The 27,976-nt window shown below is 38.7% G+C and overlaps 1 protein-coding gene across 6 annotated transcripts; it reads left to right on the top strand.

Annotated features, from left to right (window-relative positions):
- Positions 1–99: 99 nt before the first annotated feature.
- Positions 100–13,041, top strand: LOC149934411 (LITAF domain-containing protein). Of its 6 annotated transcripts, XM_090153932.1 has the most exons (7): positions 100–297; positions 651–787; positions 3,800–3,928; positions 4,937–5,020; positions 6,643–6,708; positions 8,486–8,630; positions 12,002–13,041. In XM_090153932.1, exons 3-7 carry the CDS (start codon positions 3,817–3,819, stop codon positions 12,108–12,110), a joined length of 516 nt encoding a protein of 171 aa, XP_090010058.1. In that variant the 5' UTR covers positions 100–297; positions 651–787; positions 3,800–3,816; the 3' UTR covers positions 12,111–13,041. The 6 variants fall into 6 exon arrangements, with proteins under 6 accessions (XP_090010058.1, XP_090010059.1, XP_090010057.1 ...); XM_090153933.1 differs by lacking the exon at positions 651–787 and having other exon boundaries at positions 102–297; positions 4,940–5,020; XM_090153931.1 differs by lacking the exon at positions 651–787 and having other exon boundaries at positions 102–297.
- The last annotated feature ends 14,935 nt before the right edge of the window (positions 13,042–27,976 follow it).

Below are 27,976 nucleotides of genomic sequence, written 5' to 3'. Positions count from 1 at the left end.
GAATCCAAACGAGAGAATAAAATTTAATTTTAAATTTAATTTAATTTAATTTTAAATTTAATATCATCCTTTGCATTGCAGTCCATAGGTGGTTTGAAGGTGACTCTTCTAAAATATTTGGGAATGGAAAGCAAAGCATTTGCGGCAACACTGCAATTTATCTTGCAGACTTTGCAATATTTGCAAAGGCTTGCCTGTTAAGAGAAGTTCGGTTTATTATGATTTCAATTAACTTAACGTTTTAAAAAGTCGTTGAAATTTCTACTCTGTTTTAAAAAAATTGGTATAAATATATAGGTAATATATTTTATATTGATTATATCAATTTAAAGGCTAATTTCGGCCCTACATGGAGTAACCTGCTGTGTTTTCTATATGCCAGTAATGTTGTTACTTTGTGTGGGGAAAAGCCTAAGACGGTAGACCGATAAACCTTATTTAAGGCACCAGAAAATGAATGAACCAGATTGGTGTTCTGTTACTGAATTTATTTCTTGAAATAAGCTGCCGACTAAGCTTCTTCTATGTAGGCTTTTTTGGGCAGAAATATAGAACCAAAGGAACAAATATCAGAAAAAAAATAACAATTGCATCTTCCAATAGCCTAGCCAGAAAATCGTCAATGGGAGTGCGACTATATAAACTTTCAGAGAGGGATCAAGGAAGTGTGTAAATTTAGTACAGTCAAAGCTACACCCCAGGGGTTTCCAGGTAAACTGGCTCTTTGTCTATGCCACTTACATAATGTAGGATAAGAAAAGTGACACAAAATGCAGTATACATAGGGGTGAGATAATTATATAAATTTTAGAAACGCATAACTCTACAAAGTCAATCATAAAAGATAATAAAAAATAAATAATCGTGGTAAATTGTGCATGATTTGGGAATAAAAGTTGAAATAATAAGATGAGGGAAGTCGTAACTAAGAGGAACGTTCGTTAACCCAGGATACAGAGAAATGGCAGCAAAAGCTGCAAAATATGTGATTGTAGATAGAACTTTTTTCCTGGAGTAAGGAGTTTTAGTAAAAACGGTCTTGTGGTTGGAAGGACAAGATGGAGTCTTTTGCTAATTTACGTTAGTATGGGGAAAGAATCAATTAAATTGAGTTACGTTATTATAGAAGAAACAATGCAGTTAACATGCATTTTTAATTTAGTGACGGGTGAGCTGGATCTATGTGGACAGGTAAGGGAAGCTGATAGATTGTAAAAGAATGTTGAGTTTTGTTGGAGAGGTAGAATATCAAATTTTAGATGGTTTTAAGATAAGAGAACAGAAATATAACTTAGGAAGAATGAGGAAATTATCAAGGGCACAGAACGGTTAGGAGAAGGTTCTGATAGATGCAACCTTTGATGTCTTGGGTTTTTTTAGACTTGAACCCAGGTTCAACCATAAACCAGATTTGGAGCTACTTCTGCTCAGGTCGAGTGTCTTAAAAATCAACATTTAAGGATAACTTGTGTCTTTTGGTTTAATATTTGTTTTAAAATGAAAATTTTTTATGATTATTAATTAATAGAGGGGTGACAAAATTTTAAGCCAACGTGAAAAATACCCCCAGTGTCAAGGGGTGGTGTTAGGGGTAGGCGAGACAGCCTACGTTTGTTTTCACTTAGGGGTCACAAATCAACTTCAGAGGACCCCGAACGTGCCTCCTAAAGTCAATTTATGCATAAAAAATTTTCAAATTCGCCGCCGCCAGAGCCGCTACTTATGGTTATGGTCAGGGTTGGCTGTTTTAAACCAAGTGACTTTTATTAAAAACCTATGGTTTTTTTAATTAACTAAAAATTATTCCAAAATGTTTCTTACCGAAATGATTACATTTCTAAAACATTTACAAGGTGACCACATTTCCTATACTTTCAATACCTTCTTATAAGTTCCTTAGGTTTTCTCATGTAGTATATAACCCGAAAACATTGTCATCGTATACCCTTCTTCATCCTATGTTTATCTTTATTTTAGCTACTGGTTCAATATGAATCCTCATTTTTGCTTATGGTTTTTCCTATATTTTCCTTCAATTCGCTTGAAAATTTCCTATTTTATCTATAAAATTTGAGGCATTTTCCTGGTCACCATGCATTTGTACAAAATAATAAAAAGTAAAACTGAAACTTTGTTCTGGTGAGGCTTTTAAAAACGAAACTAAAACTTTGTTCTGGTCACATGAGACTTGTAATAATACTCATATTAATTTTTAGTTAACCGGTTTTTATAAAAATTAAATTTTTTTTTGCAACCCTGGTTATGGTCACTATGTCACTTAAAAATGGACATTTATGTGAAGAGTGGTGAAATAGATACAATTTTCATCCCCTAGCAAGAATTAGATGGTGGAATTGCCGGAAATCTGAAACTACTATTAAGTTGTGTTTGAAAATTATCTTGGACAGTATAGCTTACGAACTGTGCTCTAAGACGGTACAGCTGGACCAGGGCCCACAACCTGTAAGGTCCTTGCGGGTCTTAATTGGTAAATGACATTGCCTTCTTAGAGTTTTGTAAATTAGCTCATCACTAACCAAAAAATCATTGTACCATGTCTGCCAATTCAATCGTATTTGGGTTAACTATAGGGATGCTCTAATATATCGTCCCATTTATCTAATACTGGTATCGTCCAATATCGGCTTAAACTAATCCGATATTGGCCGATACCGGTATTAGAAAACATTTTCATAAAAAACATTAATGGTAATATTTTTTTTGATTGGCTGCTCCACATTCATCAGACTTCAGAAGCTAGATCATACCTTTTTTTAGACAGGGGGTTACAGGTTTTAACGAATAAAAAACAATGATATTCGATTTGTGATAGAAATTATGTATCAAGTAAAATGATTAAATGAAATGTATTCGGGTATGCTTTGCTGCAAACTTTTTATAATGAAAAATTAGAATAAAATGGTATGACAGTACACTGAACCGTCGTTTACAATGATTTTATGATATACACTACTGTTATGATAGATAAATTTGTTAATATCAGCCGATATATAGTCCAATATTATTGACCACGAATAGCCGATATATTGGCTGTACAGATATCAGTGCATCCCTAGTTAACTATTAGTAGGTTTATTGGTCTCCTGAATCTTGTGGCAGTAAAGGTATATGTGTCTATCGAAACTTGGCTTCCTAGTATAATGGCATAGAAGTCGCTTAAGACTCTTGGATATGTTGAATTAATATTAATATTTCAGTATTAACAGAAGTATATAATATATCTTATGAGGGAAGTATCTATCTAGGCCATAAAATGAAACTTGTACCTTTAGGCTTTAAGCACTTTTAATGTGTTAATTGTCCGCCAAACCACAATAACATACACCGCATAATGGTTAAACATTTACTGCCAGTAAAGCTGTAAAATTTAAAATTACACTTAAAAAGTATATTCACTTATTTATAAACTGATGTAATAGCTGTATAAATCATCATTTTTGGTATTTCACTGTGCCTTAATTCATTTCAGTAATGAAGGCACTCATATCAATCAAATAACATTAATAGTTAGGCAGATGGATAACTCTTGCGATATATATTACATACTTCTGTTATTATCCCATTATGCTATTTTTTGGTATGAGGACAAATACTGGTACTTTGGTTCAAACCAGTAGCAGTGAGTTACCCGAAAATAATTAACCACTTCCAAAAGTATTGGGTCCTATAAAACCTCTTTGTTAAACTGTTTGCAATAATTAAACAAATCAATTATAGTTATCAAATATTGGTTTATTTACCCTTAATTCGGTACCAATGGTTTATTTTTTTTTTTCAGATCAATTTGAAATAAGGATGGCACAGGAACAAAAGTCTTCAAGTCCGTACCCAGAACCACCACCTCCATACAGTGCTGTTCCGCCTACTAACCCAAATTATGGCATGCCTACAGGTCATCATCCAACAGGTACATAATAGTATATTATAAATTATAAAGTTGTTTATTAGTTAATATAGCCACTTTTATCGTTGAAAACTTAAAATATGTTAAACAAGTTATCGTTGATAAGATTGTCACATTGAAATAGTGGAACAAGGGTTAATTGGTAAAACTTGGGTGTTGGTTTTAAAAATTGAGGTAGTCGCATATTTTTCAAAGCTGGCTTGCGAGTAGTTGGTCAATTCAAAGTTTATTAACCCCAGGGACTTCATTAAAAGTCAATAACAATATTTAAATTTATCAAAAACCATTTCTAGATGCCATGTATCTTAGAATTAAGCAGTATCTTTTTGTATATTTCCATGATTCCCTTATTTTGTCTCAACATGATCATTCTCCATAAGTATAAATAAGTACATTCTTGGTTAGTTCTGCCTACGTTAAAAATTTAACATCATTTTTACTTGCACAAGTAAAGCTTCGGATCCTGTTGTCTTCTAGTTTTTAACCGTTCTCTTTGAATGGTTTTGAAAGTACTGAGATACCAAAAAATTGTATTAAGTGACACATTATTTTTTGCACAAGTTGCTGCCTGTCTAAAGCAGCGGTTTCCAAAATGTGTTCCGCGGAACCCTACAAAGAAAAACTTAGTTAGATACTACCCCTCAGAGTTGATTTGGTATTATTTTTTTTTGCTTTGAAATTAGTTTTGGGGGTGTCTTTCAAAAAACCATATTTATTTGTGAACCAAAAATTTATATAAATTAAAATCTCTGTACTTTGGCAGAACCTCATAGTTTGTTTCTTCCACACATCTCAAACCTGTGTAAACAAATTTAACATCATTTCATGGCGTTATAGATTCTTTCTGAGATACTACGATTTTAGTTTTATTAAAATGGTATTTCCAAACATTTTGTCATGTATTTCTGAAACTTAACGTTAGGTCCAATTGTTATAATTATTTAGTAAAATTTTGGTGTAATTGTGTTATAATGCAATCTTTTGTAATAAGTTTGAAATTCATATTATCAGCAGTGGACCACACAATTTTTCTTACCTCAGGTCGGCCAACACATCCTCCTCCCCCAGGAGGTGTGCCTGTCTTTCCTATGGCGGGTCAGTTTTTGTTGGTTTTTCTAGTTGTCTCACTGTTATATATCTCATGCACTATTATTGCATGACTGACTGGTTTGAGCTATTTCATACAAAAATAGATATAATGATACTAGTAAATATTACTAACTTACAAGTTAACCTGCTTACTGAAACAAGAAGTAGTACCTAGGCACTTGCCGTAATCAGTGTACATTCTGGCTGAAATTGTTATGATTATGTCCCTCTATAATTTATAATTTCTTTAATAAATCTGAAATCACTGTAGATATGTAAGAAAAAGGCCCTAAAAGGCTTAAGTTGTTATAACCTCCTTCCTAGACAGAAAAATAAAATTCAGTTTGAAACACTGTTGGGGACTTGTTTTAAAATATATTTTCTTAACACCATATTTGAAAATCTACCATCTTTCTATTTATGATTAGTTAAATAAAATTGCTAAATTCAGCTTTAATAGAAGCCACATGAAATAAATTAATGGCTAAATCTAACTGTGACTAATTATACTCAAAATATAAACAAAATTATACTTACAACTGATACCATGCAGATAACGCAATGTAATTGGGAAAATGGGTTTAAATTTGATAGGAGTGATAGTAAAAGATCATGCCAACAGATCTGGCAGGAAAATGCTTTGTTCTAAGTAAAATAAATACGTTCTTGGTACTTGCTGGTGAAGGGCTTTCCACCACCCTCCTATGCATTGTAACCCGGCCACCTGGATTAATGGCTTTAAAAGTCGTTTGATGACTTAGGTCTAAGGTGGTGCCTTGGGTATTAGCTTAGCTGATTATTATTATTATTATTAATATTATCATCCTAATGTACAATGTTCTGAGTGTTCAGAAGGGGACGTTATAGTGCCGATAATCATAAATAGTCTGGGTTTTGGTTTTATTTGGGGTAGTACCACAGATAAATAACCTGTAAAGTAATGGCTATCTGATGGCAAAAATGGGTGCTCATTTTGGAAGTATTCCACACGCTCCCCTGAAATCACAGGCCAGCATAATCATTTTAACTGCTACACAATATTTTAAATAGTTGCTTAAATGCAACAGAAACACTAAATCAAACTTTATAGTGTTTGATGAATGCGGTAAAGAATCTCTTTGAAAATTTTGTCCTCTGAGCATATTACTGTCACCCTGTGTACACTTTCATTACCTTTATTAAAATAAATTTAATTTATTTTTAATATTCAAACTTTTGTCTCTTGTAGAAAATAAAGAAGTCCTTCCAGAAACTTCCCCATTCCATATTACTATATCTTCATGCTCCTCATATGAGGAAATTAGGTCTATAGAACGTTATCGACCCTAAAGAGCATTCTTTTTATCAACCCATGGCAGTTCGTAGAGTTTCATATTGTTCTTAGTCACTTGGGCTTATTAGCCTGTACCACTCTTAAAGCCACTAATGACATTGCCACCACCCTGCTTCAGAAACCAAAAAACTAAAATTGAAACGCCTCTAAAAATAAATATGTTCGATATTCACTGCCACAATTTTTAGTTTAGATTGCATGTTATTGTAAAGTGTTTCTGATGTTTATCTATTTAAGCATTGATTTTCTTTTCAACAAACTTAAACTGTAAAAATATCTTAAATGTTCTTTGTAGGAGGTTATAATATGCCACCAAACTCCACACCAACATTAGTAGTCGGACCACCAGCTTCTGGACAAGGTACAACCATTTTTCATTTCTGTGTGCATGTACAGTTTGCTTTAGTACCGGGGTTTTACAGCTAAGAGTGCCACAGAAACTAGCATTCCTCTAAACAACGCATGGTTTGATAAACAAAATGCATCTGTTTAGATGTTTGCTAGCTCTGTCACTCTTAGTAGCAAAATTCTTAAGACTTAACTAAAGTCTATAGCTAGGCTATTGCGCACTTTAGTGAAAATATCTTAAGATTAACTGAATCGTAAAGCTAGGCCATCCTATACCGATTTCAATGATCCATCTAAAGCACCCTTAAAATTTACTTTTCATTTGACCCTTATGTCTAATTTCTTTTACCACTCTGTGTTATCATAAGTAACATAATTGATATGGGGAAATCAATATTTTTTCATTTAAATTTTTCTCAAATCTTTTGCCCATTTCAAAGGTCCAGAATTGCAGTGTCATGTTTTTCCAGGATCATTTACACTACCATATGTTTATTCTGGGATCGAGGTGTATTAGTTTCTATTATTTATCAGCAGAAAGAATCCTTATTTAAAATGAACTGACTAAACAATGGTGGTAATACCAACTCTTCATTACTCTTCTTCTGTTGGTCATACTATAGTGTTATCTCCAAACTCAGAGCTGCATGGAAATGATTTTTAACATTTACCATGGTAATCGTGGGAATGTTTAATTTTGTCAAATGGAATGGATGGAAAATGAACAGGAATGAAAATTATATGGTTGGCAAATGGATTTTACTTTATTTTCTATCCACAAGTTCTATTAAGCCAGTGGCTCCCAGAAATAGAAATGTTTAGATATCAAAAGGAGTGAGTCCATTGTAAATTTTTCCCTAGAGATGGGGTATTGCCGTGGCTTGGGATTTCCTCCTTTTTGCCCTTTAAAACTTACCGCATCATGTTGACTCACTCCCAGGCATAAGCATCTTTAATGTAGTTGGTTTCAGTGGTGTAAATGGTGTGCATTGGGGCCTCGTTATTTATAAGGGCCCACAGCTCAGCCATATCCCGGCCATGACGATTGAGCTGTCCGGGATGTACATATAAAGGGAGCCCATATTCACATTTTGTGTTGGGGCCCATCACTGGCTGGTGTGTGTCACCCATGTTTTTAGCTGGTAGGGTTGGCGGCAGGATTATTTAAGTTTCATTTCGAAAATTCAGGAACATGCAATTGCGCCAAAGATGGCTTGGTATATAAAACATCCTCTGCCAGTACATGGGAAACAATATTGTTGAATATGTGATCAAGAAGATTCAAGCGTGTTGAGTGAAGTAAGCAAATGCACGCTCTGATGTTTGGAATCGATTTTCCCAAATCAAAGTTGACAAAGTGCTAACTCAAAGTATAATTAGATTCTTTATTATAAACCCAAAGAAATATAATAAATTTAAAAGCTTGTCTGGTCTGGTAACCAAAATTAATTAATTATATTATTATAATAATACTAGTTTATTATATCATATAATTGCCTTCTAATAAAGGTTCAAATTCATTCAAAATGAGGGTTAATTGTAACGTTTCTGCTATAATGCAGCAGTCTTTGCACAAAGCTAATGTGGTGGCTGGGGATATAAAAATAAGTTAATTTTCTAGTTGATGGGTAAATAATTTTACAAAGTTCCTTTTACTCTACTTGTTATTCCTATTTGTTTCTTTAAAAATTTTTGGCTGAGTAATATTCCATTTACAAATACTTTTTGGCCATTTTAATATGCGAGATACCTGAAAGGGTAATGTAAATCTATTGCTTTTTGTTTTCCAGTTGTCTCGGTTGTTAGTATTGCTCAGTTTGGCCCGTATCCGTTGCAAGTAACTTGTCCACATTGCAGTGCCCACGTTCTGACAGAAACAACATCCTCACCGGGATTACTCACGTGGTTGCTGGCTGGAGCTCTCGTTTTCTTTGGGTAAGTAAAAACTGTGCAGATATTTATGCACTGAGTAAGAGAGACAATTTGCAAGGAATTAGTGTGTTAGATAGGTGCTCTAAACCTTGTCTATCTAATCAAATAAACCAATGTTTTTATCCAACACTATATTTTATTTAAAAGCGTTCTAATTTTTTATAAGCATTTGATGGACTTTTTCTGCCAGTTACACAAGCGTAAAGATTGTTTGCAGCATATGCAGACTTTTATTATAGGGTTGATAATTAAAAATGTTTAAGCCCTTTTATTGATGCAATTGAAAAATTATTAAAACTTAAACCAATATGGTCCTTGCAAATAGCCCTAGTAGAGAAATCCACTTTCAACTTTTTCCTCTTTTTGTTAAACCTTCTGTTAGATGTTTGAGAAGTCACCAACTAGGAGGAGTTATCAATTGGATCAAAATTGATTAAAAATTTATTAAATTTGAATAATTCCTTAATATTGGGTAAAAATATTTATGAATTAAATATATTTGATCAAATCTTAATGAACTTCGATAAATTTGATCAAAATAGGTCAAATTTATTCAAAATGTTATATAGACAATAGAAAAGGAAATGGATGAAAAGAGCTATAATAATTAAAAATTTCTCAAACTTTTAAACTTTTTTGTTTTTCAAAAATGATAAAATCGACTAAATTTAAACCTATTTTATTTTTTAAATAAAATGGTTTTTAAATAAAATTAGATGTTTGTTTGACAATTATATCATTTTCTTCATTTTTCTCTAATATTTTAGATTTTTTATAATTTTTAACCACTTAACCTTTTTGATCAATTTTAATCAAAACAATAAAAAAATTAGGGTGAAGTGCACTACAGCGGCCTCATCGAATTTTTTATTAATTTTGGTTGCGCCTGATAGACCTTGTCACGTAGATGACGAGAGTTTTTTTCCGCAAATGATTATTTAATTGTTTAACTTAATTTTTTTAATTTAAAAAATTTCTCATTTTCATTGAATTTTATATTAATTTTGGTTGCGCCTGATAGACCTTGTCACGTAGGTGCCGAAGGTATTTTTATTTTGGCAGCAAATTATTATTTAATTTTAAATTTTTAATTTTTGGGCATTTTCACGTGTTTCGTTGTACTTATTTCCGTCGTGTGTTCGCCGACACCACAGTTTCGGTGTCCTAATGAATTCCACGTGATATTCTATTTTTTATAAAATCAATTAGTTTTGTTCATTTTCTCGGTGTTTTGTATTTTTGGGCCACTTTTTTTCTGGTTGAGATTAAAAGTATATACTTGATGCGTAAGGCTTGGTACTGTCCTCTAGGTCGCGTTATAGATTTCCCATCGCTTTTTTTGTATGGGGTTGGGGAGGCGCTGCGCGCCCCCAGCGCTTGAGCGAAGTGAGTGCGCGGCGCCGTCAGGCGCCAATACGGGGAATCTCAAAGTGCGTCAGGCGCCAATACTGGGAGTTTAGTAACGTCTTTTACGTGTTTTGGAAGTAATTATCTTCGTCGGAATGAGGCTGGGGCGTGTCAAAAAAGTGGTGTCGACGGATACACGACGAAAATATTTTTAGAAAAACGTAACTAAACTCCTAAAATGACGCCTTTTTTAAAAGTTAAGTTGATTAAAAAATTATCATTTGCGGCCGCAAAAAAATTTGTTTCGTAATCTACGCGTCAAGTGCTACATTCTCCACCACAAAAAATACAAAAACACGGTAATTCCCTAAAATTACTAAATGTTTAAAATTAAGTTAATTAATTTAATTATCATTTGCGTCCCTAAAAAATAGTTTCGCAATCTACGCGTCAAGTGCTACATTCTCCACCAAAAAAAAACGAAATTACATGAGGCCGCTGTAGTGCAATTTTGCCAAAAAAAAATTTTGTTTTTAAATATAATTTTATTTACAAAAAGTTTAGAATATCTAGCCAATAGTTGATTTTATAAAATGTCTTTACGCTTGCCCAACTTGTTTAAATGTTGCCCTGGAATAGTTATGCCAATGCCTAAGAATGAGTTCGTAAGCTCTTTAGTGGGAGAGAAAACGGATCCACAGCTGAAGCGGGGAGGCTACATTTCAACAAGATTACCAAGGTTATTTTATAAAAAGAACTATTACAGGCTTTTTATTCATTTTCTCTTGTATTTTTTCATTTTAACTCATTCTGATCACATTGATCAAAATGTCAAGATTTGATCAAAAAATATTAAATTTATCAATTTTTACCCAATTTAAAACTAATCAAGTTTAATCTATTTTTATCAAAAATAATAAATTTGGTTCAATTTTGAAAAATATTGCTGTTTTACATAAAATTTTAAATACTTTTCAAATTATTGCCCATTTGATCATTTTTTTAATTTTTACCAAATTTGGTCGTTTTTTACTCATTTTGATCAAATCGCATTTAAACTTGATGACATTTATTTTTTGAAATCAACTTTAAGATATTTTTAACGTTTTCTAAATTTAAAAATCATGTTGTCAAAAGTTTTCGGTTGCCATGGAAAAACGAAAGCCCGTCGCAACTTTTCCCCTGCAGGTTTTTTAAGGTACATGGAAGTGTACATTATACCGACCGGAGTTTGAACAAAATCGGTGATTATCACCTCGGGCCGTCTCCTTGTTAGTTATGAGGCTTGCAGAATTGGTTGCTAGATGGCTCATGTTAGCTGAAAACTTGAAAAGGCTAATTGATGTATCTAAGACAAGATGGTAAATCAAAATACTTTTGAATTAAGCAGTTTATTGGTCTACTGGTAGTATAATTTTATCTAACTGCTCACTTTTTCATGCTTAAAACCTTGTCGTTATTTTTAAAAAATGTCCAACATTCCAGGTGGGTCTCAAAGTAGGGTTAATAAGTATCTTTAAAGACCACTTGTTTGGTAAGCTTGTACAGCTACGGTAAGGGAGATAGATAGTTAAGTTTTAACTCATAATCGGTTATTAAAGGTGCAGTATTTTGTGTTTAATATTTTCTGGTAGAGAATCACCATTTACACCAGAGAAAATCATTTCAATGGGCTTGGACCAAAAAGTCTGAAAGATGTATTATTTTAACACTTATGCAATTGTAGTCCCTTTTTCAAAATAGTTTCAAAACAAACCATTGTAAAAGGGAAAGACTAACATTATGTTAATATTCCATTTTGATGTATTTCAAAATATAATACCTTCGCCCTTGCTATCTTCAAAAAACGACCTTGGTGTTTAGAAAATACCAACTAAATTGAACTGAACATAACTGAAGTAGTGTTATATAACCTTTGTGAAGGGGTTATCTGGTTTAACTAGGAATTTATAATAGGATATATTTTCCAAGGCCTATCATTTTCGTAATTTAGTTGGCTAATGGGTCTATTTTAAATATATTTTTAGTTGTTGGTTTGGTTGCTGTCTTATTCCTTGCTGCGTCCCAGAATGTCAAGATATAGAACATCGCTGCCCCAATTGCAAACATCATTTAGGAACGTTCCGAAGGCTTTAAGGAGAGAGACAAATGCTACCGAATCTATTTGTATACAATTATAAAACTGTGGTGATCAAAGTACGTAACGTTTTCTCAGTGCTATGACACATTATAGAAAATCAGCTACAAAAAGTAATCAACTTGGATTGTTTTTAAACTGATCTGGCTTTTACTCTTACAATTAACTTGATGCAATTAACAATTTTAAACTCCCTGACCAAGATAACAAGCAATGTTATTCGCGATATGCTGCATTTAAAATTAGAATCTCATTTTAAAATTAAAGATTTTAAAGGCCTAGTTGCAATCTCTCAGCGTAGGAAAAATAGTCAGCTCACTCATTCAACTTCTCACCTAGTGACAATTATGGATTTAATCCTTGGTAACTGCTAGGTTGATGAGCTAGCTGACTATCGTGGGAAAACGATAAACGTGTTTATTCCCATTTTCAAAACAGAGAAAAACTAAACCACAGAATGCCAATACACAAGCTTTGAGTGAATGATATAAATTTTAACTTTCTTTATTAACATTTAAAACTTGTAACTAACCCAACCCTACACTGAGAAAAGTAAAGTGAGAAATGTATTTTTGTGAACGGTAGGAAGGATTTGAAAAGGACTTTCGTTATATTTTCGTTACCAGTACTATTCTCTTAAAAACATTTCCCCAGTGTAAGATATCTCTGACTCGTATATTGTCAAAGATCTGTATATTTGTGAGAACGTGTAAAATATATGTATCTTTTTATATATTAATTGTTCAAAGTATTTTTTCTTGAAAAAAGATATACAAACGCTATACCACCACCCATCTATAGAATCTCTAGCTAAATCAACACTGTATTATTATGATTACCGAGTATGATCTCTATTTAGCTGTACGATCTTTTATATATATCAGCTTGGAAAAGTTATTCAAAATATTGGTTTTTCAATAAACATATGCGTACTGACTTGCGTCCATCCTTTATTACCATATTTCTATAAAATCGTTCCATAAGCAGTAGCGTACGTAGCAAAGGGGTGCTACAACCCCTGCAGTTTTTCCCAGTACAGAAATGTATTAAGATGGGCGGCAAAGAAAGATAATAAAGCTTTATTTCGATTTCCTTGAAGAAACATTTGGGAAAAAAATTCCATGTCTCATTTGTCGTTAAAGCATTTGACTAATTGTTTCCTGGTAATCTCACTGTGCATCATATAAGTTATTTTACTGGTTTAATTTTTATAATTATATTTGGTGTATTTCTGGAGACATGTAATCGTTTCAGGGCATATAGTATTTGAATTTTTAGGGTTCAGCAATGAGATTACATTAGTCTTTTTTGGTGATGCAAGACTTACTAAAATCTAATCGCGAAGGACCTACCTTATACCATAAGTAACATAATATCAATAAGTATGACAATTAACGAGATTTACAACCAAACTGATCTGGTTTCCGATAGTTAGGTGGAATATTAGGCTAAAATTATAAAAATTAAAGTTTTTCTCGGCGCCACGAGCTCATGTTTTTTTTAATAACGCGTAATTCGCACGCGGGCTTCAAAACAAAGCCCCTCGCGACTCCAGAACGTGCTCTCCGATATTAGGGTTAAATTTTTATCAAAAAGTAGTCATCCAAAACGGTCAGTCGCGAGTCCAAGTCGCAGCTTGAAGAGATCAGTGCCGAAAAAAGGTGTTATACTTATTTTTATTATGTTACTTATGCTTATACCTAAATAAGTAATTAAGTTATTTGTCCAAATTTGGAAAAACTGTCATGTCCAGAAATATAAATTTCATATATTTTGTACTTCTGATTTATTTTTTAATACCTTTTTTTCTGAAATGAGGTATTGTATTGACAGAATTTGAAATGACGATTTATTATTAAAAAATTTGATTTGAAAAGTAATTTATTTCAAACAATTTCGAAATATTTTTTCAATGTTTGTACTTTAAATTTTCTCGTAACATTTTTCCGATTTTAGCCATTTTGGTTCATTTTCACCCATTTTGTTCAAATTGATCAAAAGTTGATCAATTTTGATTTTTTTTCGTCACATTTTTATCTATTTTTTCTATTCTTCAAAATTTTCACATGGGGGGGGCCCTAGAAAATTTAAATTTTTTGTTTTCAAAAACATTTTTCGTTGCCATGGCAAAATGGTTGCCCATTGAATAAAGTCCCTTTAGGATTTTTCAAGTTACATAAAGGTCTATCATTCCCCGAGTTTGAACCAAATCGTTGGGTTACACTTCGGGATGTCTCCTTGTGAGAGTTTGGATAATCGTTTTTAAGACAGTTTAACGCAAGCGCGTTAAAATCTCCCATAATAAGCACACGGTCAGCTAACTTGCTGGCTTTCTCCATCGTTACCAATAAGATCTTCAAGAACTCAAGAGTCGCCGAAGGGCTACGTTAGCAACATAACACAATAAATAATTTTTTATCAAGTTGGCAAGCCAAAATGTTTGGAGAAGAAAGGGAGCGATTAAGAGTAGCCACATGGTGCGATCGAAAATACAGAACACATCCCCCGCTTCTTGACCAATCACAATTGGAGTGAAAGTAGTTATAACCCAGAATGTGGAACAAAACAGAGCATATGTCCTTATTTAACCAGGTCTCTGTTATGACAATACAGTCAGGAACCAGTTCCCAAACCAACGCACGCAATTCAAGGATTTTACTAATCAAAAATCCAGTATTTGTTGCCAAAAAGGTAAAGGCACAAGGTGTACAGTTTCGAGAATAAAACACTTCAGGAGACGGTAGAGATATCACAGCCGAACAGCTATAAGGGATAAACGGCAGAGCGTCATGTTGAGGAGAGGATATTGTCAAGATCATTAGTACGGGATTACAGCGAGAGAGAGGGCACTTCGGTAAGCCTGCGTCGAAGTCAGTGGTAAAAGCGCGGGGGGGGGGGACCGAGTTTTTTTGGCTGGAGACAATTTTGCGAATGTGGGCCTCCGTGCTGAAGCGGCTTGTAGACGCCATTAGTTGGATAAGGAAGCCTATGTCCTGGAGGTGGCTCTGGGGGCCGTGGCGCGTTTCCCGAGGCCTCGAATTGGCCATACGCTAGAGAAACCATGACATTGTGGCGGATAGTGAGGTGAGTTTCGCCATTGGCCAAACGATGTCTAAGTTATTCGCAAGCTCGACGGTAGTTCGCCAACTACTGTGGCATTTGGTCAATACGAGCAGACAGACGGTAAGCCGAATCCTCTGAACGTCTCTTTTTTATAAGACCGAGGAAGGAACATTTCCTCGCCATATGTGGGAATGTGATAAGTAGCAGACCAGGGCGGGCACCTGTGCCTGAAGACGGAACCACCCCAAGCCTGTGATACGGAACGGTGGTCGGTACTCCGCACGATGAAAGGAATTCGTCAAGAATCCGATGTTCCTCCCCAGGATGCTCGGGCACACCAAAGAGGACAGCATTGAGCCGTAGGGATTCACGAGCCAGGTCTTCAGAAGTGACATAATCAGTGGGAGAGGGAGGCTGGCGCGTACCCGCCAGTTTTTCCACAAGTGAATTTTCCAGAGTTGTAAAATTGTCTCGTAGGGAGGAGGAAAGCGAGTGCACTTCAGAAGCGAGCAAAGTTAAGGATTCGCCATTAGTTATAATAGCCTTGTCCAGGGCGTCCACGTGTTGAGCGGTAGAGGCTGTATGAAGCGTATCTTGGGCGGATTTAAGGTTTTCAAAGGCCGATTTATAATGGCCTTCAAACTGCGAAAGCTCTTCGGCAGCCGATGTCTGCTCTGTCGGCCCTTTAAGCCGCCTGGCAGACCCGCAGTTGGTTTTCAAAATCGGAAAGAGAGGCTTTGACCGAGTAAGCGACTCATGAAGGTCTATAACCATAGAAATCTTATAACATAGAATGATTCCGTATAAATATAAAATGGGCCAATTACATTTTCGGAGGTTTCGTCATTATCAGCCAATCACGATTCAAAGAGTGACTACGGCAACGACTCGTTGCCATCTAGTTTGAGTTACTGAAAATAATAATTCGATTTTAGATTACGTAACCTTAAGAACCCGCATTTGATTGGCCCACGTGCAGGGGGCCGTGATCGAGTTTAATATTTAGAGGTTTAGATGTTTATTTATTTAAGCCGTACCAGAGTACACCCCTTAGAATCAGGGCGGCTCCAAATGGAGCACAGCAAGTAATTACAAAGCAACAATAAAAATTTAACAAAAATAAACTATAAATATAAGGAACGTATCTATATATAAGGAACGTATGGACGAGCGAGAAGCAAGCCAAAGTTCATAATAATCATCGTACCAAACTCAAGTAAGAGAAAGCACTGGTAGAATCAATAAATTCCTTCTTAACTTTTAACGTCTGTGACCTCCAGCAGGGCAGGATAGATTGTACAGTTCTGGGACACCAGTTCTCTGCCTCCAGCCCCAACACGACCCCCAGGCTATGGGCCTGATTCTTCGTCCTCCACTCATCGAATAATCCCTCTTGTTCAGTACCTGGACAAGATAGGATAACATGTACCAAATTCTCACTGGGATGTCCACATAGGAGGCAAGCTGAGGAAGAACCGTCCAATTCATATCTCCTCGTTCCAACGAGAATCGACCCTGTACGTGCCTGGAAGAGCAAACCACCGCTGAAACTACCGTCGTAGCATGATTCTTTCGCTGGCTTCTGTTTGTGTAAGGCGTACACCGACAGACTTTTCTTTCCTTTAACAAGAGCACGCCAATTTTGCTGCCCCGCAGCAGTTACTTCCCTCACAACTGTCGTAACCCACTCGTCATACGTGGTAGCAGTACCCCGACGGGTCCCAATGCCGTAGCTGCGGTCGAGTTGTGCCACTCTCAACGTCCATGCAGTTGTATAACCGTTGGACCTGATAAAGTCTATCATTATTTTTGCGATTCGAGCTTCTGGCAGAAACTTTAACCGGCCCAAGAACTTCAGCTTGCTTTTGGCCTCCCTCTATTCCATAGAACTCCAGCCCATTTCACCCTGAACTGCAACGTTTGCTGCCAATGGCCCTGTATTGAGTGCAGTGCGTCCCACCTCACGCTGCACGCGCTCAAAGATCTTATTAGTTGGCTTGGAGTAACAAATAACCTCGTTGGCATATGTAATCACTGGGACTGCCACGTTCTTCCACAGAGTCCGTCCAACAGAACATTTATTGTACGACGATTCCGCCAAATTCCTTACCATCCAACGTAGCTTATTACACTTCCCGATTTCGTCTTTTTCCATTTGGGCAAGGTAAGCTTCCTGGGCCATCAAAGTAACTCCGAGGTAAGTATATTTAGTATGCATAGGCTTGCCTTGTAACTGATATCCCGGTGAGACGGTAGACATAGGGCTTGTACTCAAAAAGTTGTACTTGTCGATACTAAAGGTCAAGCCACGTCGGGAAGCAAAACTTGAACAAATGTCCAGTAGCCTACACATGTCCGTATGATTATTTGCAAAAAGCACCACGTCGTCAGCGTAGACTAAGCATCCCAGCTTAAAGTTCGAGTGAGGTCCATGAATTTCCGCTCCAACGTTCGCTTGTCGGATTTCAACGGAAAGATCATCCAGATAAAGAATAAACAGCTTGGTTAGAGCGGGCAGCCCTGGCGTAAGCCCAAATGACTCTCGATCCTTCCTGTGGTAATACCGTCCAGGCTGTAGGTAAAGTTACAGTGGCTATACAATATAGAGATGTCACGCACTATTTCAGCTGGGAGACCTTTTGATAACAGACTTTTCCACAGGAGTGATCTATCAACGCTGTCATACGCCTTTTTTAAGTCCAAAAATGACGCTTCCAAGGGTGTATTCCTCTTAAACGACAGCTCTATCAAACTTGTGACAACGAAAAGGTGATCCGCTATCCTCCTATCCCGACGAAAGCCCGCTTGTTTCTCATTAAGAAGACCGCAATCCTCGACATATAAGCTAAGCTTGTCTTTGAGCAACATGGAGTACAACTTGTACATCACTGAGGCCACCGCAATTGGGCGGAAAGAGTCGAGTTCCAGTTCATTCTTTCCCTTGCCTTTATATAGAAGGGTGACTCTAGTCGTTTGCCACGCACACCTAATATCTTGATCAGTCCTAATGGCGTTGAAAATGTTACAGAGAGCCGTTTTAGCAGTTGGACCAAGACGCTTCAGAACCTCAGCATACAACCCGTCAAGGCCAGCAGCTTTTCCAGTTTTCAAACGAGCTATGACGTCGGTCACATCTTTGTAGGAAAACTCGGATAGCAAACTAACAGTAGCAGAAATTTGAGTTGCAGTGCCCCCACCATGTCAGACCGCATATCACCAGGCACCGCAAATGCGTCACCACAGTCCGTTACTATGGAGGCAGTTAGTTCTTCCTCTATATCACGCATATATTCAACTATTCGGCTCGCTATCGCAGATTTTTCGGCCAGAAGAACCCCAGATTTCGAAGAGATACGCGTGGGACGTTTGATTTCATGCTTTCCAGCCAGTCTCAGTTTCTTTAAGTACTTCCAAAATTTGCGACCCTTATGTTTTGCTGCTTGTTCAATTTCTTTCTCTACTTTTGAGTGATGGTTTTTGATTTTCGTGGCAATCACTGTTTTAGCTTTCCATTTAGCTTCCTGGTAAGCCAACCACTTTTGTTTAACAATAACAACATCTTCCTTATCACGGATGGATAGCCGATGCCGCTTACTAGCATCCCTACGATCAGAGATCACCCTCGCTACCTCATCGTCCCACCAGCGTTTAGGAGTAAAGCCATTCTTTAAAAAATTAGCTGTTGTTTTCTTTGAGATAGTCATTTCTATCACCTCATTAACAGCCGCTACAAACTCCTCGTAGGTGTGCAAACCACTCTCCGCCCTCACTTCCAATGCTTTAGTGAAATTTTCTAGACCAATATCATCGTCAAAATTCCAGAATAATTTCCGCTTTACTGGGCCTGGCTGCATTTTCGCAGGCTTATTAGCCGAAGATGTAGTAAAGTCAAATTCCAAAAATACAGCATTATGGTCACTACTAACACCTTTCATATTTCACTCGTCAACATCCATCCGAATGAAATTATCTAGGATGTCCTCAGAGAGTAGAACAAAGTAAACAGTAGATACTGAACTCAGGCCACGCCAGGTAGATTGAACCTGACACTTATCGGACAAGTTCGCTATAGTCAGGACATTTCTCTCGGCAAATTTCTTCATTTGTTTACCTCGCTCATTCTCCACTCCGAACTCCGCAATGTGACCATTGAAATCGCCTACCATACACACCCTATTTCCTGTAGACACTTCTTCAAGTATATCCGATTGGAGGCAATTATATAGTTCCTTGTTCCAATTTAAGACCCGAACACCCTCTCCAGTAGCGCAGTAAACCGCAACAAAACTGACCCCCGGTAGGCTAGCCAAGGTAAACCAAAAATGTTCCCTACATGCCTTGAACCTCAACAGACGCTCTGAAGCCGCAAGCAGCACTCCAACACCCCCACCCTTTTTGTCTTTACCTTGACGATTCACACCATACCAGTGTAAATTGTCTTGACAAGGAGGTGACTCACCATCGCGCAGATGTGACTCAAGTATGCAGAAAAACCGAAGTTTCTCGTTGTTCATAATCTTGGCTAGCTCAGCCCACTTAGAAACTACTCCACCACCCTGAATATTCTGGAACCCGAAACGGAAACGAGAGATTCCGGCTCGCCTTTTGACTCGTTCTTTTGCCACGCTTTACTTTGCCAGTAGATCGGGTTGGGCCATGACTCAGAGGCAGAGCCTCATCTTTAACAGGGAAGTAGTGTAGTCTCTCATCTGTAGGTACCTCATATAGGGGATCGTGATTTTCTAGGCCTGACTTCGCCGCGTCAGGCCCGAGTGCGAGTTTTTTGGGCTGGTACTTCTGGATTTCCCACTAGAAACTTTAAGGCTTGGTCTGTTCCTATTTTGACGTTTTTTAAAACTATTCAGACGTGCCATCAGGCTCTCCTCAAAAGTGCGACCAGGAGCCAGAGTAACTCTCCTGTATTCAGGTACTAGATTGTTCCTCAACTTACTAGCCGCAGCAAGGATAACTTGTCTACTTTCACCACTATCGAAACATAGAAGAATCGGTTGTCCGGTTTTCTCCTTCCCTTTTCCAAAACGCGTGCACGTAGAGACAGAAAACGAAAAAGACTCTTCCAGCTCAAGGTTCTTACGCAACCAATTTTCCGCTTCTATCGGCGTATCCAAGTCATCGAATGCAACCCCAAAAGCGACAAGATTCTCTACTGGAGCCCTTTCGGACACCTTGTAGTTATTCGATTCTGTAGTGTTTTCGTTTAGTTTCAATTTAAGAGTCTCCACTTGCCCTGATAAAGCGTTAACTGTTTCACGCAAGAGCTCCGTTTCCTCCTTTTGTTGTTTCAGCTTCTCGGGGGAAAAGATCGAATTCAATTGTTGCACTAATTCCTGGATTTCGTCCACCTGTAACTTAATTCCAGCTGTGTGGTTCTCTTGGGCTAGCTGCCTCTGCTCATTTTCTTCACAGCTCTTTATTGTTAAGTTATCTCTACGGTCCAATTCCGACAAAAGAGAGCTCTGTATTGCCGTCAAACTTTTTTCAAAGGAATTGAACCTATTTCCAATAAGGCTATCCATAGTAGCCAGAAAATTATTCATCGCAGTTACATCCAAAGTCTCGATAGGCTTGGGAACCATGGTATCTGGAAACGCTATTGCATCGCTTCGGACTGAGCGACTGTCATCGTATACTGGATCGCCAGAGTTTGCTTTATCTTCCTTAGTCAAATGCGCTTCCTCTACTGAGACGCATTCCATGCATTCGTAAGTGTCTTCATAATCTCCGGGATCGTGCTTTCATCACCACTTCCCTCACATACTGAGGCACATTCCACATGGTACCAGCTGTGACATGTCACACAACGGATCCACAAATTAAGTAAACCTGTACCCTTATTAGGGGCATAGTCCGCCGTGTGACAGAGCCGGCAATTGTTACCGTCATCCCTGTTACGATTCCGGGTTTTCCGCTGTGATTGAAACATTCTTATTGCAACTATAAATATCCTAGCTTGCAGGCCCTCAGCCTCTTAACCCGCACTCCCGTCGAGCGCGGGCCGCCTCAGACCCACAAGCCATTCAGCTAAAAACGAAGCCTCGACCTCGGTATCAAAATCAAACGGCAGACACGGCACGCGCCGGAAATCGGAAAATAAACCTAAAAATAGGTTAAAGCACACAAGCCAGCTCAACTAATTCAAATAACGTATATAATATCTAACAGGGCTAAGAAAATCTTATCCAAAAGGCGCCAAAACTAGTTCAAGCACCAATAACACGAAAAAAAACCTGACCAGAATAATTAAATTTACGAAAACTAGAAAAATAAGGGAGACCAAACAAAAAACCGTTTGAACAGTGCGCGACGATCTTAATGCCATGTAGTTTTTAAACATGGTACATGATGGTAGACTGTTTCTTTACACGTAAAGATTTTTCTCTTATATGCAAACGTTTTGGATAAATATTGCGTTGTTTGTTGTTACACGGCCAACTTTGATTTATCGCGCATCTCTCGCGCTACAGCGGCCATCTCATTCGTTGACGTTTCTGTGTTAACCTATGAGCAAAAGATGTGTATGACGTCAGCGCTCCTAGCGGATTATTATTTTTAGTATAGTTTTTACATTGGGGACAATATAATCACCGAGCGTGGCGCTGAACTCCTACACAGTGACGCACACAGAATTAATTAAAAGGGGTAGGGCTTGTAAAATGCTCCGATAAAAATTTGTAAAAAAACAATGTTTTTCGGTACCAGATGGCGCCAGTAGTCCGAAACAGATTGAAATTAATATAAAAAAACCAAATGGATAAAAAAATTAAATGTTGTTCTTTGGGTGCTCCACTTAATTATAGTTTTTTTTAAATTAAACATCGCTTAAATGTGACTAGTGTTTTGTATTAATCAGTTTTGTCGTGAACAGCGAAATAAAAGACGCGAACTTTTCCGACATAAAAACCGGTAAACCTTTTTCCTCTTATTTCAAAACAGAACTGGCCGTTAATTTATTTTTACACGCGCAAAATAACACCTTTTTTAACAGCAACCAAAAACTCACTTTCACGCGCGCGTGCGCTATATAAACATTTGAAAACGAATATAGGTACCTGTACTATACAAAATTACGATGTGTACAACCGAACATTCCGCCCGCCTTGAAATAACGAATTTCAAATGAGATAGTAAAAGTCCGAAAAGTTACATTTGCATACATAAATAACCCTTAGTAAACAGTTTGAATACAATTAAAATCAGTCTAGTGGTAACTGGCATAATTTAACTACGGGTCTTTTCAGTGATTTGTCAGAGGTTCTGACAGTTACGACGCGAACTTGATTGTCTTGTCCTGGATGAAGTTCAGTGATTCTTGCCATTCTCCACTTGGTTGGAGGTAAATCTTCATCCTTGAGCAAGACCAAGTCGCCGACTCGTAGATTCGGTTTTGGTGTAGTCCACTTTGGACGTTGTTGAAGGCGAGAGAGGAATTCATTTCGCCAACGGTTCCAAAAGTGCTGCAGTACTTGTTGGCCCAATTGCCAACGTGACAGGCGGTTGACGTTTTCAGAAGTGAGATCGGGTTCGGGTATTGCGGTGAGCGCATCTCCGATTAGGAAATGTCCAGGTGTCAACGCATTGAAGTCGTTTGGATCCGAGCTTAACGCCGTTAAAGGACGTGAATTTAAGCAAGCTTCGATTTGGCAAAGAAGCGTTTGCATTTCTTCAAAGTTTAGAACCATGGTGCCAAGAACTCGTTTCAGATGATACTTGACGGACTTCACCCCGGCTTCCCAGAGGCCTCCAAAATGTGGCGCTGCAGGCGGGTTGAAGTGCCAATTAATTCCTTCGTCTGCGAGCCATCGTGACACTTGATCGTTGTTGTTTGTAGAGACTATGAATTTGATGAATGTTTTCATCTCTCGATCGGCTCCTGTAAAGTTGGTTCCACAGTCGCTGTAAATGTCGGCGCATTTTCCTCGTCGAGCAACAAAGCGTTTCAATGCTGCCAGAAATGCTTCGGTGGTCATGTCACTGACAAGTTCAAGATGAATTGATCTTGTGATAAAGCAAGCGAAGACGGCAATGTATCCCTTAAACCTGAGGTGACTTCGTCCCTTCATTAGTTTAAGGGTAAATGGTCCTGCGTAGTCGACTCCACACTTCAAAAATGGCCGAGCTGGATTTACTCTCGCTGGTGGTAAATCGCCCATAAGTTGCTTTACATAGACTGCCTGCTGTCGTACACATGAAACACATCTTCTGATATGGAAACGTATGGCATCACGAAGACCGACGATCCAATAACGTTTCTGTAAGACAGAAGTTAGTAGTTGAGCACCTCCGTGAAAATGTTTTTCGTGCTCGTGTTGTATTAGAAGTTCTGTTAATTTGCTCTGTCTCGGTAACAGTGCCGGATGCCTTTGTTCGTATGGTAAGTTGGAGTGGCAAAGTCTGCCACCAACTCTAAGAATCCCATCTTGATCGATGTACGGACGCATCGAAAGGATTTTACTTTTCCGTGGTAATTCCTTGTTTTGTTTAAGGCAAGCTATCTCTTCGTTAAAACTGTTGCTTTGGACGACCCGAATCCAATGGGATAGCGCCTTTTCGTTCTCTTCCTTCGATAAAGGTCCAGTAATCCTCAATTCTGTCGCATTTCGCGAATTGAAGACAAAACGTAGAATGTAGGCGGTGATATGAATGAGTTTTTTACGCGCTGAAAATTTGGAAAGGAGCGTGAAATCCATTTGATGATGTGTTACTAACGAAATAATTCGTCTTTCCTCGGATAAACATTCATTTGGCTCTGAGAGTTCATGTAGTTCTTGCGTTGTTGCGGCGAAAATAAGGCACTGCGGTCCATGCCACCAGAGACCATGATTTCCCAGTTCGCTAGCGGATATTCCTCGAGAAGCGCAATCTGCAGGGTTGCTGTCTCCTGAAATGTGATGCCATTGCGCTCTCGGTAGTTTCTCGTGGATTTCTGACACTCGATTGGCTACGAACGTTTTCCAACGTTGCGGTGGAGCTTTCAACCAAGCTAGGACGATTGTTGAGTCCGACCAGCAATGAACATCAGCTATATCCAATCTCAATGACTCCCTGATCAGTTGAATCAGAGAAGCCAAAAGTAATGCACCAGATAATTCCAGTCTCGGAAGTGTGATTTGTTTGAGCGGAGCGACTCTTGTTTTCGCAGCGATCAGTTGTATTTTGATTTGTCCGTTGTTATTCACCGTCTTCAGGTATACGGCAGCTGCGTACGCTTTCTCCGATGCGTCACAAAATCCATGCAGGCTAATGTCTGTAGCATTAGCTTGCGAAATGTGCCGTTGAACCGTAATGTTTTCAATTTCTGGTAAATCGGTTCGAAACGACCTCCATTTAGCTTCAAGTGGTTGGGGAAGTTGCTCATCCCAATTCAATTTTAGCTGCCACATTTCCTGTAACATCAGTTTCGCTCGAACGGTTACTGGTGCCAACAGTCCCAGAGGATCGAATATCCTTGCTGTATCCGAAAGAATTGTACGTTTAGTGATTGAACTTCTTGACGCTGGAGAAGTAACCATAAACGAGAAATTATCAGCCGAAGGAGTCCAATATAGGCCGAGAGTCTTGACTGATTCGTCGTTCTCGATGCATAGTGGCTTTTGTAAATCCTTCATGTTGGCTGGTAGTGTATCCAATAATGCAGCTTCATTCGACGCCCATTTCCTTATTTCAAATCCTGTTTGAGATGTAGCTTGAATGATTTCTGACTGAAGTCTTAAAACGTTCTCAATCGTTTCGTCTCCTGTCATTAGATCGTCCATGTAGAAGTCATTTTGTAAAGCCGAAGATGCCAACGGAAGTGTCTCTTTCACGTCATGGCCGAGTTGCTTCAAGACTTTAGTTGCTAGGTATGGCGCTGATGCGGTTCCATATGTAACCGTTAGCAAACGGTATTCGAGCAAGGGTTCGTGTGAGTTGTTTCGCCAAACAATTCTTTGAAGATCGGAGTCGTCTGGATGTACTCTAATTTGACGAAAAATTTTGGCAAGGTCTGCTTTCATTACAAAGCGATGTTGACGAAAGCGAATAAGGAGGTTGACCAAATCATCTTGAAGTTTTGGCCCCACTAGCAGATGATCGTTTAGGGAAACTCCAGTTGTAGATTTGGCAGAGGCGTCGAACACCACACGAACTCTCGTGGTGGTACTGTCTTATTTGAAAACCCTGAGGCTCTCTTGAAAACCCTGATTGCAAAGCCTCCTCGTGGCGAGAGCCGGGCAACGTATGGCTAATAACCTGCGGCTGATTTGCACAGGTATCACTGTCCCTATCCGGATTGTCCTTAATGGGGTCACTGGTGTCGTTCGCGGCTGCCGGGCCTGATTTCTGGGCTTGCGCGCCAGTTCGCATCGCCCCCTTCGCCGCCAGCCGGAGGGGGGACGGGTGTGTTCGTGGTTGCTGGGCTCGGACTTTGGGTTCGCGCGATGGTTCGCTCCATACCTGTCATTTGATAACCTTATCGGGGATGGTAATTGCAGTGAATGAGAAAGTCTCTCTAGCCCTCAGCTGTGCGAGGATGGGTTCTCGGGCAGGCCCATGGTGTCGCCTTTTGTTGGGCCGTGATGAGGGCGTTTGTTTGCCATATGTGAGCCGGTTCTTATAGCTGTCTCACTGGCCGAACGTTTGTTTCGCAAAGCGCATTTTTGTCCGGACCTGGTTGAGTGTTGTGGGCCGCCGTAGTGCCTAGCGGAACGGCGGGGTACAAATACATAACTTTATGTCTTCTTTGAATACCGCATGATGAGGCACGTAGTAAGATGGATTGGTTTCGATTTTTATTTCATTCGAGGGAATGAGTTCCATATGTCCAAGGGCAATGTATTCCCCCATGAACTTGCGGTACTCCTCATAGAGATTCGGGTTAACACGTAGACGTCGTTCTAAGTGAGAGAATCGACGGATTGCCATTTGTTTAGAATCTCCAAGTTTTGGTGCATCGTTTATCTTTGGTAATCGTACAGTGAATCTTCCTGTAGAGTCACGTGTATGTGATTCTTCAAAGTTCTTTTCACATTGAATTTCTGTTGGAGATATTATTCTTCGAGGCTGGATGTCTTCTAGCTCCCAAAGATGTTTCAAATCTGCTTCCAATGTACAATGGTGGACCTTTATTTTCGAACTTCTTCCGGCCATCAGCAATGGACCGGAAACTGCCCATCCGAAAAGAGTATTAAAGGCACCTGGAAGACCTTCTTTCCCCTTGCAAATGCCATCTTGTAAGAGCTCTAGATACACGTCAGCACCTAGTAAAATATCCACTTGTCCAGGGCTATGAAAAGTTGGATCAGCAAGTGTTAAGCCTTTCAAGTGTAGACAATTTCCAGGATCGAACGGACTGTTAGGTAAATAATCCGTGACCTTTTTCAGGACGATTGCCTCGACGATGACCTCCGACGTGTTAATGATATTTGACTGAATATTCACCATGACACTGCCTTGAGAGGTGTTCATTCCGGTTGCTCCAATTCCGTCAACCGAGACGTTGAAACGTGTTCGCTTCAATCTTAGTTTCCTCGTGAATTGTTCCGTGATGAAACTGGCTTGAGAACCCGAGTCCAGAAGCGCTCGGGCTAGATAAAGTTGCTCGTCAAGTCCCTTGACTTGGACCATTGCGGTTGCCAAGATAACTTGGGTTGATCCAATTATTTCACGAGATGGGCATGAAACTACACCGGAGGTGGCCTTCGTCTTCGTTAATTCCTTCTCTTGATGTAGAAGTGTGTTATGTCGTGCGTTGCATTTCCTACAATGACCAGATTTGCAGTCATTGCTTTGATGACCGGTTCGTAAGCAATTGAAACACATGGCACTCCTCTTGACCATGTTCCAACGCTCGTCCGAAGATGCATTCAGAAAATTGGTACATTTGTATACAGAGTGTGTTTCGTTGCAAAAGTGACACGTCTCGCTCAGAGCACCATGATGAGCCTTTGTACTCGGTCTCTGATGTAATGGAGGCTTCGACTTGATTGCAGTAGTTGTAGGCGGAGCTGCTGCTAAGGCTCTGGCCCGTTGTTCAAGAAATGTAACGAGATCCTCGAAAGTTGGTCTTTCGGTCCCCCTCAGGGAAAGTTCCCATTGTCGGCGAGATTCTGAATCCAGTTTTTCCTTTACAAGATGAAGTAGTATGGAGTCCCAATGTTGTACTGGTTCTTTGAGAACCTTGAGCGCCCTTATGCATTCGGCGGTGGTATCGATGAGCGTTCGTAAAGCGGATGAAGATTCTTGGATGACGTTAGTTTGACTGAAGAGACGTTTTACGTGTGCATCGATGATTTCCCGGGTATTGTTGAACCGATTGTTTAAGATATCCCAAGCCTCCAGATAGTTAGCTTCAGTTACCGGAATAGATTGAACGAGGAGCGCTGCTTCGTTTCGTAATGATGACTTCAAATACTGAAACTTCTGAGCTCCGGTGAGCGATTCGTTGTTGTGTACGGTGGCCGTGAAGAGATCATGAAATGGAAGCCAATCGACGTAACCACCGCTGAATGATGGAAGTTCCAGCTTAGGTAAACGTACATCACTAGCTGGTCTGACTTGTCTCACTGGAATGTTTGCTGCTCTTTCATTTGATTCAGTGACGAGTAGGATTGTCAGATCTTCGAGTCGAGCGACTAGAGGGTTGTATTCATCTTCGTGATCCGCGAAGTCGTCGTCGTCGGGATCGATATTTGCAACTACGGCATCGTGAACCTCATCCAAGTCTTTCGATAGTTTTTCCACCTTGTCTACATACAGCTTCAAGGCGACGTCAGATAGATTCGTTGCTGTTTGACCCACCGCATTT

This window comes from Leiobunum rupestre, chromosome 7, assembly GCF_980474605.1.
Source record: "Leiobunum rupestre chromosome 7, qqLeiRupe1.1.hap1, whole genome shotgun sequence".
Lineage (NCBI taxonomy): Eukaryota > Metazoa > Arthropoda > Arachnida > Opiliones > Sclerosomatidae > Leiobunum > Leiobunum rupestre.
This window is presented reverse-complemented; position numbering and strand designations above follow the sequence as displayed.

Bases quoted from the DNA above. Each gene is read 5' to 3' on its own strand.
- LOC149934411 (XM_090153932.1), top strand. From the start codon at position 3,817: ATGGCACAGGAACAAAAGTCTTCAAGTCCGTACCCAGAACCACCACCT. The intron at 5,021-6,642 runs GTCAGTTTTTGT...TGTTCTTTGTAG, and splicing joins GCCTGTCTTTCCTATGGCGG to GAGGTTATAATATGCCACCA. The intron at 8,631-12,001 runs GTAAGTAAAAAC...ATATATTTTTAG, and splicing joins GGAGCTCTCGTTTTCTTTGG to TTGTTGGTTTGGTTGCTGTC.